Below are 14,214 nucleotides of genomic sequence, written 5' to 3'. Positions count from 1 at the left end.
ACAAATACTACTTTTTTTAAAAAAAGAATGAAGTGATTCTTATAAATAGTGAGGGAGGAGGGTGGGAAAAGATAAAAACCTATCCTCTTCACTCAAGCCTGAAAGCCCAGAGCAAGGGAATGAAAGGTTTCCTTTTTGAGGCCAGTGGTAAGACATATAAAATATGATATGGCTTACTGCCCTCTTGTTGCCTGGATCCAGTCTGTACACTTGTGAGAATCATTTCCAATGTGGCCCATATTGACAATCACAAGGAGGGAAAGTGAGAAAGCAAAAAAAAATGAATTTAAACTATGAGGAGTGGAGTCCAAATAATTAAATACTATTTGGAATGTGACAAAGTAGTAATAGTACTAGTAATCAAAGTAACAGAATATGCTAAGTGCCCAATAATTGCAACATGCTATTCTAAATGCTTGAGCAATATAAAACAAACAAGCAAGACATCTGCACGTAAAGAGTTTGCACCATAATGGACAAGGTTACATCTCATCACTTTTCATTCTTTAGTGTTCTTTACTTCTATTACATTCTCCCCAGTATTTAGCATAGTGCTCTGTACATGGCAGAAACTCGGTAAATACAAATTATGTTGAGAAATGAATATGGCCTAGATTTTCATGAAGATCAATTTGTTTTGATTTGGTATGAATTTCAAAAGAAGTCGGTGCATGTTGAAAACGTCAAACCTGATAGAATTAAATCCTTACTCAAAATTTATAACCAACGTGAAAAATTTTGACATAAATTGGAATTTAAAGTTGTTAGCATGAATACAAAATGGAATAACTTTTATCATGAAATAGAGTAATATTAAGAATATCTTTTGAGAGTAATAGAATATTATGTGAAAAAGTGATTAATTCTGCAAGTGCCAATATGTCTCCACTTCACAGAGGAAAGAAGGATCAGCTTAATAAAGTCTGTAGATTCCTCTTTAGCTTCTGGGGGATCTTTTATGAAGCTAATCTTCCTGTTGTCAAACCTCTCTTCTGCCATTCATAATATTCAGGCATTGGAAGTTTTTTTTTAATCAACTGTTCAGGTTACAATTATCAGTTTCCTATATAAGACGTATGACCCAGTAAGTAGGATCATGGACTAGTGGAAATATCACGGGTCTGGTAATCAGAGAACATTGGTTCTAGTCCCAGGTCTGCCAAATGCTAGCTGTGTGACCTTCGGAAAGTCACAACTTCTCTGTGCCTCAGCTCTCCCTTGTATTTAGACTATGAGGCCCATGCAAAACAGAGACTATATATCTGTCTCAGCGCTTAGAACAGTGTTTGATACATAGTAAGTGCTTAACAAATACCATAAAAAAGTCTGTGAATGAGCAGTATCATAACCACATTTTGCCCCATCTTTGTTTTAAATGAGATAAAATTCTAAATACTCACTAGATTCTAGTGGAGGATGGGAACTCTCAGGAATCCTTGGAATGTCACTAAAAAGAGAATATTAAGAAATTAATGTGACAAGTCAAAATGCCATTTGTGAATAATGCATGACACAATTTACTTCATGCTATAATCTTTTGAGCTATCATAAATTTCCAAAAGAATAAAGTAAATTCTTAGAGGAAATATGAATTCATAAAAATAGCATAATGAACACAATAAAGTAGTGAATGAACAATCACATTAATATTGTGGTTAGACATTCCACAATATTTTATACCACTAAACAGTAGAAATATGGAAATAGAAATCATTCAGTACTTTATCCATAGTACTTTAAAATGTCACAAAATTAAAATGCCAGAGTATTCAATTCCATAGTAGATTTTATAATAACATTTGGAGGATTTTGAATGAAATGGATGAGAATTTGGTACTGAAGAGAACAAACGGACCACACAAGCAATGTTAACTGGATGAAAATGTTTCAAAAAAGGAAAATAAAATCATCTTGTGTAAGAAATAAAAGCACTGAGGTTCTACGTATAGTCACACTGAGATAACTGCCTTCTCCTTTTTGAAGCATTCTAGTGTATGATTATGTCCACACAATAAGAAAATGACTTTTTATCTGTGAGAAAGTTCCACAAGTTTTACCTCATTATCGTAACTATTAACATGATTCACATGGTAATTACTCTATAACCAATTTGTAATCGAAAGGTTTTCAAGAATGAAAGTAAGAGGCACAAATAAGCAAGCAAAAACATAAACATAAACAAAGGAAAAAAGATTGGTTTGGAGTACCAAAATGACATCATCCCTAAAATAACTTAAAAATGACTAAACAGTTTACAAAAATATGACTATTCAGAGCACTATAAGCTGTCAAGTAGCAGACACTATAAAGTGTCTATCAGAAAGTGCAATGAGAATATCTCTTTAATTGAAGCATGCAGCATCCTTAGTGATTTTGAGTTTTTATAGAAATTATTTGCAGGAGTTTCTATTTTACAGGTTTACACACTCAATTCAAAGATAAAATATTATTTGAAATATTTCAAGATCAAGAAACTTTCATACAATCACCTTATTTTATGTTTCAAAAGGTGTTTACAAAGTGATTTACAAAGTGAACTGCCCAACTGGCTGGGAATTAAAAAACAAAAATGAAGAAAAAGGACTAACTGAGAAGAAATCCCAGCTACTTGCACATCCATTCATGATGATTCCAGCCCTATGTAACTTTGAGTGCCGTTGTTGCTGCTAATAATTCACCACTGTTTACTCTGAGTCTCCTAATTTGGACTTGTGATGAATCAGTATTGCTTTCTGTTTGTACATACAAATTGGTAGCTGATTATCTGGAATGCTGCTGGCCCTGGGCTCCCTATAACTACTCTACTGCCAGCATCCTGATTTCTAGGGACTGTTCAATAAATTAATAGATTCATTCATTCAATCAGGCAATCATATATATTGGACAGTCTAGTTGGGAACTAACCACGTGTGCAGGAGGAAATGGCAGAGGGAAGCAGAAATGCTTTATATCATTTCATGGGTGGACCAATTGTGGACTGAAAGACAGGCTTGATGAATGCACTTCAGGTTGTTGCTTGTGAATATCCTCTCTAGAGGAGTCCACTTAGTGTCCTATGCTCTTGCCCTCATATTATCATGACCAAAATGGAGGAAATCAACTGAAAATTTCATTCAAGAAAAGTCAAATATTACTCTTGTGGCCCAAATGAAATTTCTAAACAGAAGTATTGTTCATCATAACCATTATTCTTGGGAAACAATTCTAGGAAGAAAGCATTAGTTCAATGTTTATCGTAACTCTTGGAAATAGATTTCAAAGCTAAATCTAACAGAATGGGTACCAGTTACTCTCCTCTTTCTCCCTCTTCCTTTTTTCTCTCCCCCTTTTTCTTCTTCAACAATACTATCTCTCTCTTGCTTTGTGAGATTAATAAACTATTCTGGATAAGAAAGTGTTAAATTGAGCTACTTTGGGGTTATTTGCAAAGTAAATGCAAAAACGTTTTACATTTTTCACATTCTTTTACTTTGATTTCTCTTTTTAATAAAGAGATGTAAAAATATTTTTTAAAAAAATATCAGACAGACCCTGTCCAACACTGAAGAAATTATAATCCATACGGGAACAGGTATTAGGTAGGTGTACCAAATTCCCTTTAAAAACACATTAATATCTTATAACCTAAAATTAAGAAATACTTTGATTTTGCCTTACCCAATAGGCCTTGAAACAATAATTTCAACTTGAGGTTCTGATTTTGATTCTAAAATAATGTTGTAAACTTCTTCATTTGTAGCTCCAGGTAAGGGTTTTCCATTCCACTCTAGTACTTCATCTCCTTGAATTTAAAAGAAAGATATAATTAATCTTGTTTTTTTATTACAAAGTTCAAAAAAGATACAAGAATTTTGGTGTTCTGATGAGGACTGTGGAAACTAGTAAAATGAATTCATTAGCTTCTGAACATTCCTTTCTCAGAAACCATTATGCCTTTCTAGCCACAACTATGTAAAATAAACTTTATTAAACATACCAAAAAAAGCACTTTACTTTGTAACTCAACATAGGTAAAATTCTTACTTTGAACTGACATACACACAGCCTACGCTTAGCAAAAACAATATCTATTGTATAGCAAAATTATTTTCCTAAGCATAGTATGAGCTTCATGAAATCTCCAAATGCATCCAAAATTAAGAAATGAGTAAAACTATTTTAAGATTGCAGACAAAGTATAATGTAGGGTGATGTGGCAAAATAAAGCCAACAAATATGAAACTCTGCCTGATGTTAGCTTATTTCCAGATGTTCACAGCTCCCACAGTAATTACCACATTCTTTAAAGCACTTAATATTGAAAAAATATTTCCAAAATGTATTCTGAAATTAAGGCAAAAGCTGCAACATCTGAAATCCTAACTGGATCATTCAAGCATAACTGTCAATAAGAACTGAACTGTGCTGACACAAGTCTTGCCTAGTGCCCAGAACATTGAATTTATGGATAGGTGGGGATCAGGGACTGAGATCTACTGGGCCTAGTCCTTCTCTACACTCTAGGTTTGCCATCTGTCTTTCCCATGCCTCCTGCCCCACCTTTCTATGTGAATTTATTTCAGTAATTTTTTTTCCCAGATCCAATGCAGTGGTCATCACTGCTGCTGACACTAGCTCAGAGTATGACTGGGAAGGAGAGCTGAAGGCTGTGACTTCAGGTGAATGGAGGGATTCAGATGAAAATGGATTTTGGGGAAAGAGGTGACTCTGAAGACAAGTTCTGAGGCTCTTCCTTACTCACTGTTTCTCCTCCTTTGCCACTTCCCCATGTTTTTACCAACACCGCCCCATTCAGCCCCATGATTTTGTGATCACAATAAAGAATGGTCACAGAAGTCCAGGATTTTGGGGTCACAGTATAGGGTGGTGACAGAAGCCGGGGCAGCAAGGGCTTCATGAAGGTCCACTGCATCAAAGCTTCATATTGGTAAATTGGTAAATGGAGTACATTTGAGGTGGAAAGGGACATGAGACTATAAGTAATAGTAATAATAATAACTATAATAATAATAATAATAAAAATAATGATAAAGTGACTATTATGTGTCAAGCACTGTATTATAAGCCCTGGGGTAGATACAAGATAATCAGGCCAGATATAGTCCCTATTTCCCCATGGAGCTCACAGTCTATGTGGGAGGGAGAATAGATACTTAATCCTCATTTTTCAGATGAAGAAACTGAGGCATAGAGAAGCTAAGTGACTTGCCCAGGCTATCACAGAAGAAAAGAGGCACACCTGGGATTAGAGCTAGATTCTCTGACTTCCAGGCCTGTGTTCTTTCCATTAAGATTTACTGCTCAGGGTGTGTAAAGCCATGGAACATCGGATGTGGGCAGGGCAGGTATGAGCATAAAGGAGATAGGAGTAGGACTAGGTTTACATAGGTAGACTGGAAAAGGAACAAAGATATAGTTTCCCAGCCTCTTAAACCATCTGTTACCACAGATCTTAGCACAATGTTTAGAAATTGTTAGCATTTAATCAATTCTGAAACTAATTTATTTTTGAAGTGAATTGTGAATCAGTTAAAATATACACTTTTTGTTTCCGGATTTAAGATAAGGAAAGAATTTAGACAAAGAACCAGGCTAACCAATATATCCTTCTAAATTTCTTTAATGTTCCTTCTGTATAATAGATCAAAGAGATGACATCAATGCAGCATGGTAATGAAAACTTTGGTAAAGCACATTTGTAAACAAAAATTATGCTAACTATTCTTGTTAAAATATGACTACTATAATTTAAAGTATATGGTTTTTAGGCTATCCTTTAAAAAACATTTCTAATAAGAAAAACATTTGTGAAATATGAAGCTATTCATACTTATACAAGTTTAACATTGAAATAATTATCTGGACAGTGAGATCTGGGAATTCAACTATATTCATGGCACTGTAATAGTAATAATAATATCAATAATAATAATAATTTTAAGCACTTTGTGCCAAGCACACTGTGCTAGTGTAGATATAAGAATCAACTGTATTTTGAAAATGAAATCATATTCAATTTCAAGTGTATTTTAAAAGGAATTTTAAAAATGAGACCATACACTCTGCTTGGAGTATAATATTTTCCTAACAGTAGCTTTTAAAAAATTTCCATTTGGAAACAATATTTTTTCCTTAAAAGAAACTTAAAAATCTACAAAGACTCATAACTATTTCCAGTTTTTAAAGTTATTTATAAATATTTTTAGTATGTGTGTACCTTCAATACTAGTGAAACAATTCACTAAATGACAGGAAAATCTTGTGATTGATTACACTCTGCACAATCTGCACAATTTTGAGAAAAGAAACACCATGCATTATCTATAAAAATTCTTATCTTTACCTGCTCGTAAATGTCCCACTACATCAGCTAAGCTACCCTTCTTCACTTTGGTGATGAAGGCACCGAGACGTCCTAAATCTGTCATTTTTCCCCCAACGACCTAGGCAATTATAAATTAGCAAATTTTAAAATATAGAATTGAAAATGTTAGGCATTCTCATCTACAATTGACTCAGAAATCATTTCTTTTTTTACCTTAGGCACTTCATTTAGGAACACTGGTTGGTACTATTTTTCCACGGCACATGAAACCTTCTGATTTACATAACACATGGTTAAACAATAGAACTGTAGAAATGATAAAAAGATATAAATGTCTGCTAGACTTCCCTTCTGGAGCCTTCTGTATCATACGATGGTGTAATAAACTATTGAAGTGATTTTTTAATTTGGCTATTATGATATTATGACCTACTTAGTTGTATTCAATTTTTAGGCTTACGTTGTCAGAGGATTGACAGCCTCTATCTTTAATACTACTGTTCAATGTCTGTGCTAGTTCCCAGTGGATCAAAAGCTTCTCTTGATACCAACTCCCAGGTTCCTCATTAAATTCTTCAGCATGGAAGCATGATTTGATTGAAAGAGATTCAATCTTCCATATAGTTCACTTCATCGGTGGTGGAGAAATTTTTCACTAGACAGGCCAAATTATTATGGAGAAAGATCAAGATGAATTTCTATAGCACCTAGATTTATTTAGAGATGCCAGTTGAATTGATGTTTTATTAAATCAACAGAAACGATATAGAGGCTTACACTTCTGCTCGGCTGCAAACATCAGGCTAATTGTCTTAATGTTTTCACCTAAAGTCACATTGATATTCAAGGAAGACAAGGTTAACAAAATCTTAGAGAAGCTTGTGTAGGAATCTGGTTAGGATTTTGCCAGTTAGGATACAGAGTCCGTCTTTGATCTCTGCAACAACTTTGAAGTCTTGCAATATTTCCCCAGTGTTTCTCCCAAATGTTGAAGAATAATAGCTCATTCAGAATTCCAAGATTTGGCTTCCTTCTTTTCATCATTTTCATCCATCACCCATACTTGTGTAAGATTTATTGTGTGCATATCTGTGCACTAGGCCTTTTTACAGTAGAAATTAAAAATATGGTCACTATCTTTAAAGACCTTGAAATATAAAGTATGGCAAGCAGATATAAACTGACAAATGCACAAAGAAGTAAAAGAGTAAGAGCATAGATTATAATGATATAAACAAAAGAAAGCAGCTTAATAAATAGCCAGGTAATATGCTAATAGATAGGTACACAAGTGGTTGATAGGATGTTATATCCATGAAATCAAGAGATTAGTCAGGGAATTCCTTTTGAAATAAATAACTTTCCAGGAGAGTTTTGTAGGTGTAAAAGAATCTGGTTAGGTGGATTTGAGTGGGGAGACGATTTCCATTCAAAGAAGAAATGGATCGGAAATGGATCGGCAATGGTCAAATTATTTTAGGAGAAGAGAATTAGAAAATGGTGGATAAAAAATAAACAGGAAGCAGTTGATGGGTTAGACGTTTTGGTATGTTTGAGAAGAAATGGTTAATCTTAGAGTTTGGAGAAGATGTGTGATATTTTATATTCAAATTTAAGACAAGTGACTTTAGAATAGACCTGAAGAGGGGAGTTGAATAGACTTGAAGATGAGGAGAACAGATAGGAAGTGCGGACAAAGGTTTGAATAAAAATGCTTATCATAAGGCTAGAGAAAAATGGGCAGATCTGTGAAAAGTAGAAGATTTAGAGATTGATTGTGGTAGATTAAATGATTCAGAAGAGCAAAAGGTGAGAAAAGCTTCATAGGCTTCTGATAGTGATAGGTGAATTAGGACAAGGACAAGGTTTAAGAGTAATCAGTCCATCAGTGGTATTTATTGAACTCTTACTGTTTGCAGAGAACTGTACTAAGCACTCGGGAGAGTACATTACATGAGCACTTACCTCAAGCAGTTTACAATGTAGAGGTTTTGGCAGACAAACTAAACTACTGACAGAGGAAGCTGCGGAGTGTGGGGATTTGTACATAAGTGTTCTGGGTTTGGGCATGGGGTGATGAATATCAAAGTGAAAGGGAAAAGAGGCGATTGGGTGCTTAAAGTTGATGGTCAAAAAGTTTCTGACTTTTATGTATAGGCAGGTCAGCCAAGAGGATATGTCCCAGACACAGAAGATTTCACAAGAATGCAGTGCTCAGAGTGATCCAGCTTTGCTGGGGGAGAACTGAGAGGTAAATGAGTTATTACTGATATAACTGAGAAGCTGCTGTTCAAACTTAATTGGACCCATGCTATAGGAAAGGCAAAAGAAACGTACAAGGAGGCATAATCTCAAACAAATATAAAAACGTTTACAGTTGGAAGATAACTGCAGTACAAAGGCAAGGCTGGTGAGCACCAGTCAAGAGAAGAGCTGATCAAAGGACTTAAAAAGACCAGGATATCTAGATGAAAATCTGTAAACAGTGGCAGGTTGGTGAAAAGCAAGCACACTAGAACAGCAGGGTCAATCAATCTTTGTCTGCATAAAGAGAATGAATTGTTTGTTATGACTATTATAACCCAGAGGCATACACATGAAAAGGCTTTCACCCTAAATAGCACTCCCTATCTGTGACTACATCATATTCAAAGATAAATCAATCAATCACTCATATTTATTGAGCAGTTATTGTGCATGGAACACTGTTCTAAATGCTTGAAAGAGTGCAATATTGTAACAAGTTTACTCTCCATTTGGGGAGACAGACATTGATATAAATAAATTATTACTATGTACCTATGTGCTGTGGGGCTGACGTGGGGTGAATAAAAGAGTGTAAATCCCAGTGCTAGGGCAACACAGAAGGGAATGGAAGGAGAGGAAATGAGAGCCTAGTCAGGGAAGGCCTTTTGGAGAAGATGTTCCTTAAGAATGGCTTTTAAGATAGGGAGAGTGATCATTTGTCAGATATAAAAAAGAAGGGCAGTCCAGACCAGAGGCAGCATGTGAGCAAGAGGTCGATGGCGAGATAGATGAGATCAAGGTACAGTGAGTAAGTCAGCATCAGAAGAGCGAAGTGTGTGCATCCATGGTTGTAGTAGGAAAGCAATGAGGTATGGTTCGAAGAAACAAAGTACCTGAGTGCTTTAAAGCTAATGGTAAGGAGTTTCTGTTTGTTTGATTGGCTGATTGATTGATTGATGAGGGGGATAGAAAACCACTGGAGGCTCTTGAGGAGTTGGGAAACATGGACTGAATGTTTCTGTAGAAAAATGACCCAGGCAGCAGAGTGAAGTATGGACTGGAGTTGGGAGAGACAGGAGAAATGGAGGTCAGCAAAGAAGCTGATGCAGTAATGAAGGTAGGAAAATAATAATAATAATAATAGTAATTATGGTATTTGTTAAGCACTTACTATGTGCCAAGCACTATTCTAAGTGCTGGGGTAGAGATACAATGTAATCAGGTTGTCCCAAATGGGGGTCACAGTCTTAATCCCCATTTTCCAGATGATGTCACTGAGGCCCAGAGAAGTTAAGTGACTTGCCCAAGATCACACAACAGACAAGTGGCAGAGCTGGAATTAGAATCCACATCCTCTGACTCCTAAGCCCAGGTGCAGCATGGCATAGTGGATAGAGCATGGGCCAGGGAGTAAGAAGGTCATGGTTTCTAATCCCAGCTCTACCACTTTTCTGTTGTGTGACTTCACTTCTCTGTGCCTCAGTTACCTCATCTACAAAATGGGGATTGAGATTGTGAGCCCCACTTGGGACAGGAACTGTGTCCTGACCAATTTCCTTGTATCCACCTCAGTTCTTAGTACAGTGCCTGGCACTTAGTAAGCACTCCACAAATGCCACAATTATTACTATTATTATTATTATTAAGTGCTTGGATTGCTGTGGTATTGCTTTGGAGAGGAAAGGGCAGATTTTAGTGGTGCTGTGAATGTTGAGCCTACAGAATTTAGTGGATATAGCGTGGTAGCACAAGTCCCAGGAAACAGCTTGGCTTAGTGGCAAGAGCATAGACATGAGAGCCAGAGGTCATGTATTCTAATCTCAGCTCTGCCACTTGTCTGCTGTGTGACCTTGGGCAAGTCACTTAACTTCTCTGGGCCAAAGTGACCTCATCTGGAAAATGGGGATTAAGACTGTGAGCCCCACTTGGGACAACCTGATGACCATGTATCAACTGCAGCGTTTAGAACAGTGCTTGGCACATAATAAGCACTTAACAAATACCAACATTATTGTAATTACTATTATTCTTTGTGCCTCAGTTACCACATCTGTAAAATGAGTTTTAAAAGTGTGAGCACCACATGAGATAACCTGATTACCTTGTATCTACCCCAGCGCTTAGAACAGTGTTAGCCACATAGTCAACGCTTAACAAATACCATCATTATTATTAAATGTCTGGGACAACTGGAGAGAGCAATGCACACAGGAGTCCTTAAGGATGGAGAAATAGATAATTCACATGTGTTGCTTAGAGATCATCTCTTCCATGCTGTGACCATGAATTTAAATGGTCCCTTTTCTCTTAGGAAGAGAGCATTACTTCAGTTTTATTTATTGAGTACGCACTGGGGGATAAACAGTGCTGCTCAGACACCAAGTAGTCATGGGAAAGCAATATTATTTCTCCCTTAGCAAGAGAGCAAAAAGAGGATGCTCAGGTTTCACAGGTCCTCAGTATATGTTTGAGAATTTGTCCTGGAAAAATCTATCCTATCAGAGGCAGGACATGCCCTTGAGTTATTTCTTTAGTAATGTGTGCTGTTTAGTTGTAATAATAATAATAATAATAATTATGGTATTTGTTAAGCACTTACTATGTGCCAAGCTCTGTTCTAAGCACTAGAGTAGAACAAAGCTATCAGGTCACTCCATGAAGGGCTCACAGTCTAATCCCCATTTTCTAATTCCCATTTTACAGATGAGGTAATTGAGTCACAGAGAAGTTAAGCGGCTTGACCAAGTCACATAACAGACAAGTGGCAGAGACGGGATTAGAACCCAGATCCTCTGACTCCGAGCCCATGCTCTTTCCACTAAGCCATGCTGCTTCTCTGGTAGTAGTAGTATTTATTAAATTTTTACTGCATGCATAACACTGTACTGAGCACCAGGAAAGAATACACCTGTGGGAATTAAACATGGTCCCAGACCTCTGGGAGGCTCACAGTCTAAGAGAGTGGGGGTCAAAGGGCTGGAAATACATCCAACGGGAATGATAAAACTTTAGAATGTAGCAGACAAATACATAGCATAAAAACAAAATCCGTAAGTTGTTGTTGCTAGAAGAGCAGAATTTCAGGCTCTTCAGGGCTTGCACTGAATCATCGTCACTCTCTGGTCTCCCTCTGACCAGCAGCATGCACTGGCTGGTGACTGCCACTGGTGACTGGCAAGCATAATGGCTGCGGTATGTGGTCATGAAACAGAAAATCTCCATGAGATGTCATCAGCACTGCTGGGCTCTCATTTATAATCCACTGTTGAGTGTGGCACACTCTTGCTTGAAACGAGTTTGGGAGGGTCTTTTTTCCTTTCTCACACAAATCAAAACCCAAAAGTGGAATTGTACTGAATATTTGAAGTTGTTTTGGAGATGATTTTCTGGTAGAAGTGATGGGTGCCACTGAGTCTTTCACAAATCACCTGTTTCCTTTGTGACTAACAGAATATATCACCAGACTCGGGTAAAGGCACGTCACTGGTGGTAGAATTATTCATATTTGCAATCCCCCAGCAAAAGGCAGAGAGGCTCTTTCATTTGGTTCATGTACCTTCATTGATGTACAAACACTTGGAATGAAAACCCAGTAGTTGGAATTTGGTAAATATATGAAAAGGGAATAAGAGTTGTTGGTTGATGAGGTGGAAGGGCAATAAAGGAAACTGAAAGAATAAAGAAAATCTCAAATATCAGTCATCACCTCTGGTCAACACATTTGTCTATGGAATAAAACTATTCTCTAGTTGAACTTGTTTCCAAAGTGTTCTGTGGCTTCTTTGTTTCCTATTTATATAGCATGCTTGTGGTGAACTGGATCTACGTGAATATTGGAAATTTGAACACATTTTCAGTCACTCATTGAAATGAATGTGAAAATTGCCAAACTGTTTCAACACATAAAATATAAATGAGATACTTTTCAGGGTAAGAACCACATTGTGTAAAGATAAAAAAAATACAAAAGTATTGACTAAAAGCTATTCTTAGAAGAAGATGCTGAGGATTTTCCAACATTATTTGACGTTACATCCCATGATTTGGGTGGCTATGTGATGTTTTTCAGGGCCCCACTCTTAAAGACTCTTAGCATACTTACTTTAAGTCCCAGTAATGCGCCTGCTTCTTTAGGCATAGTTGTTCTCTTGTTAAGAATGACACGCCCTATTAAGCGATCTCCCTCTTTGGATGGTTGCCACGTTACAGGATGCTATTAAAAAATAGAGGACAAAATGGAAATGTTATTAAACTGGCACCTCATGTGTGTCAGGGATTGTGTCCACCCTGATTATCATGTCGCTGTTGTGGTTGGGGAAATGTGTCTAGTAAAGTATAATTACACAACAATTCTAGAAGTACTTCATAGTAATGATGCTAAGACTCAGGGAAGATAATATTTAAACTGTTGTTGCTTTCAATTAATTGGTACACTTACTGCATACTGTTAAAATGAGGCTGGAAAACTAAATTTACATAGCAATAATTGTTAATTACTGATCTTACAAATAACATGTATTTTACATTCTATCTGGTTTTGGCTTTAAACAGATTATTCTATGTGTTTTTCTTTACTGTTCATTTATATATCTTAACATGAATAATTCAATATCACATTCTTTATTCATTAATTCCAGGCATCTCGAAATTTTAAAAGCTATGTATTTAGAACACATCAATACTTTGACTATACTTACCAGATTGAAACTGATAGGCAGCAAGATCATAGCAAAAGCAGTGTGCTTTAAAATTATTTTAAAACAGACCCAGCTGGAGGAGTCCAGGGAAAGAATCAGAAACTCCTTGCTGTCCAACTAAACTGCTACCAGTTTGGATAGGTTCTGGTCTAGCTATGTCTAGACTACTGCATAAACCTCCATACTATTCTCCCAGCCTCCAGCATCTATTTGCTCCAATCTATAATACATGCTGATGTACAATCATTTTCCTGAAGCACTCTTTTGTCCACATTTCTCTTCTCAATTAAACATTTACCCTCAATTCCAATGTCTTCCCATATCAAAAAAATACCAAAAGCTTCTCACTATCTGCTTCCATTATCAACCTCACCTCATCTACCTATTCTCATAATCTGCTATTATCAGTCAATGATATTTATTAAGCACCCAGTTTATCCAGAGCATTGTACTAAGCAATTGAGAGAGTACAACAGATTTGATAGACATGATCCCTCTCTTCAAGGAATTTACACTCTCTCACTCAATGTCTTCTTTTCACCCAAGCCAAAATTCTAGTTGTACCCTGATCTTGATTCTTCTGCTTGCACCCTTTGGCACACACTGTTTCCCCAGCTTTGAATTCGCTCCCCCCTCACCTCATAGAGATCACAGCTCTCTCCACATTCAAATATCTCCTAAAAATCCAACATTTTTCAGCAAGACTGCCCTGGTTAACCTCTCAACATCATTTAATTCCACACATCAACTCTAACAGTTATGAGTTTATTTATACCAAACAACACATTTATTTTGACCACATTAGTTGTAATATTTTTTATATTTGTCTCCCTACTTAGAGTGTAAGGTCCTTACACTCGTGTAATAATAATAATTCTAGTATTTGTTAAGCACTTACTCTGTGCCAGGCACCGTACTAGGTGCTGGGTGGATACAAACAAATTG

General features: G+C 36.5%; 1 protein-coding gene across 25 annotated transcripts in view; it reads right to left on the bottom strand.

Annotated features, from left to right (window-relative positions):
- The window catches only part of RIMS1 (regulating synaptic membrane exocytosis 1), a 531,371-nt gene that overhangs the window by 216,150 nt on the left and 301,007 nt on the right, over positions 1-14,214 (bottom strand). For all 25 annotated transcript variants that reach the window (XM_029064002.2, XM_029063826.2, XM_039912344.1 and 22 more), the window contains 4 exons: positions 12,675-12,785; positions 6,344-6,443; positions 3,658-3,781; positions 1,401-1,447 (listed from right to left, as the gene is read on the bottom strand). In XM_029064002.2, the coding sequence (XP_028919835.1) occupies positions 1,401-1,447; positions 3,658-3,781; positions 6,344-6,443; positions 12,675-12,785 (382 nt within the window). The remainder of the gene's footprint in view (positions 1-1,400; positions 1,448-3,657; positions 3,782-6,343; positions 6,444-12,674; positions 12,786-14,214) is intronic.

Source organism: Ornithorhynchus anatinus, chromosome 1 (genome assembly GCF_004115215.2).
Source record: "Ornithorhynchus anatinus isolate Pmale09 chromosome 1, mOrnAna1.pri.v4, whole genome shotgun sequence".
In the NCBI taxonomy this organism is placed as follows: domain Eukaryota; kingdom Metazoa; phylum Chordata; class Mammalia; order Monotremata; family Ornithorhynchidae; genus Ornithorhynchus; species Ornithorhynchus anatinus.
Note: the sequence above shows the minus strand (reverse complement) of the source record. Positions and strands in the feature narration are given on the sequence as shown.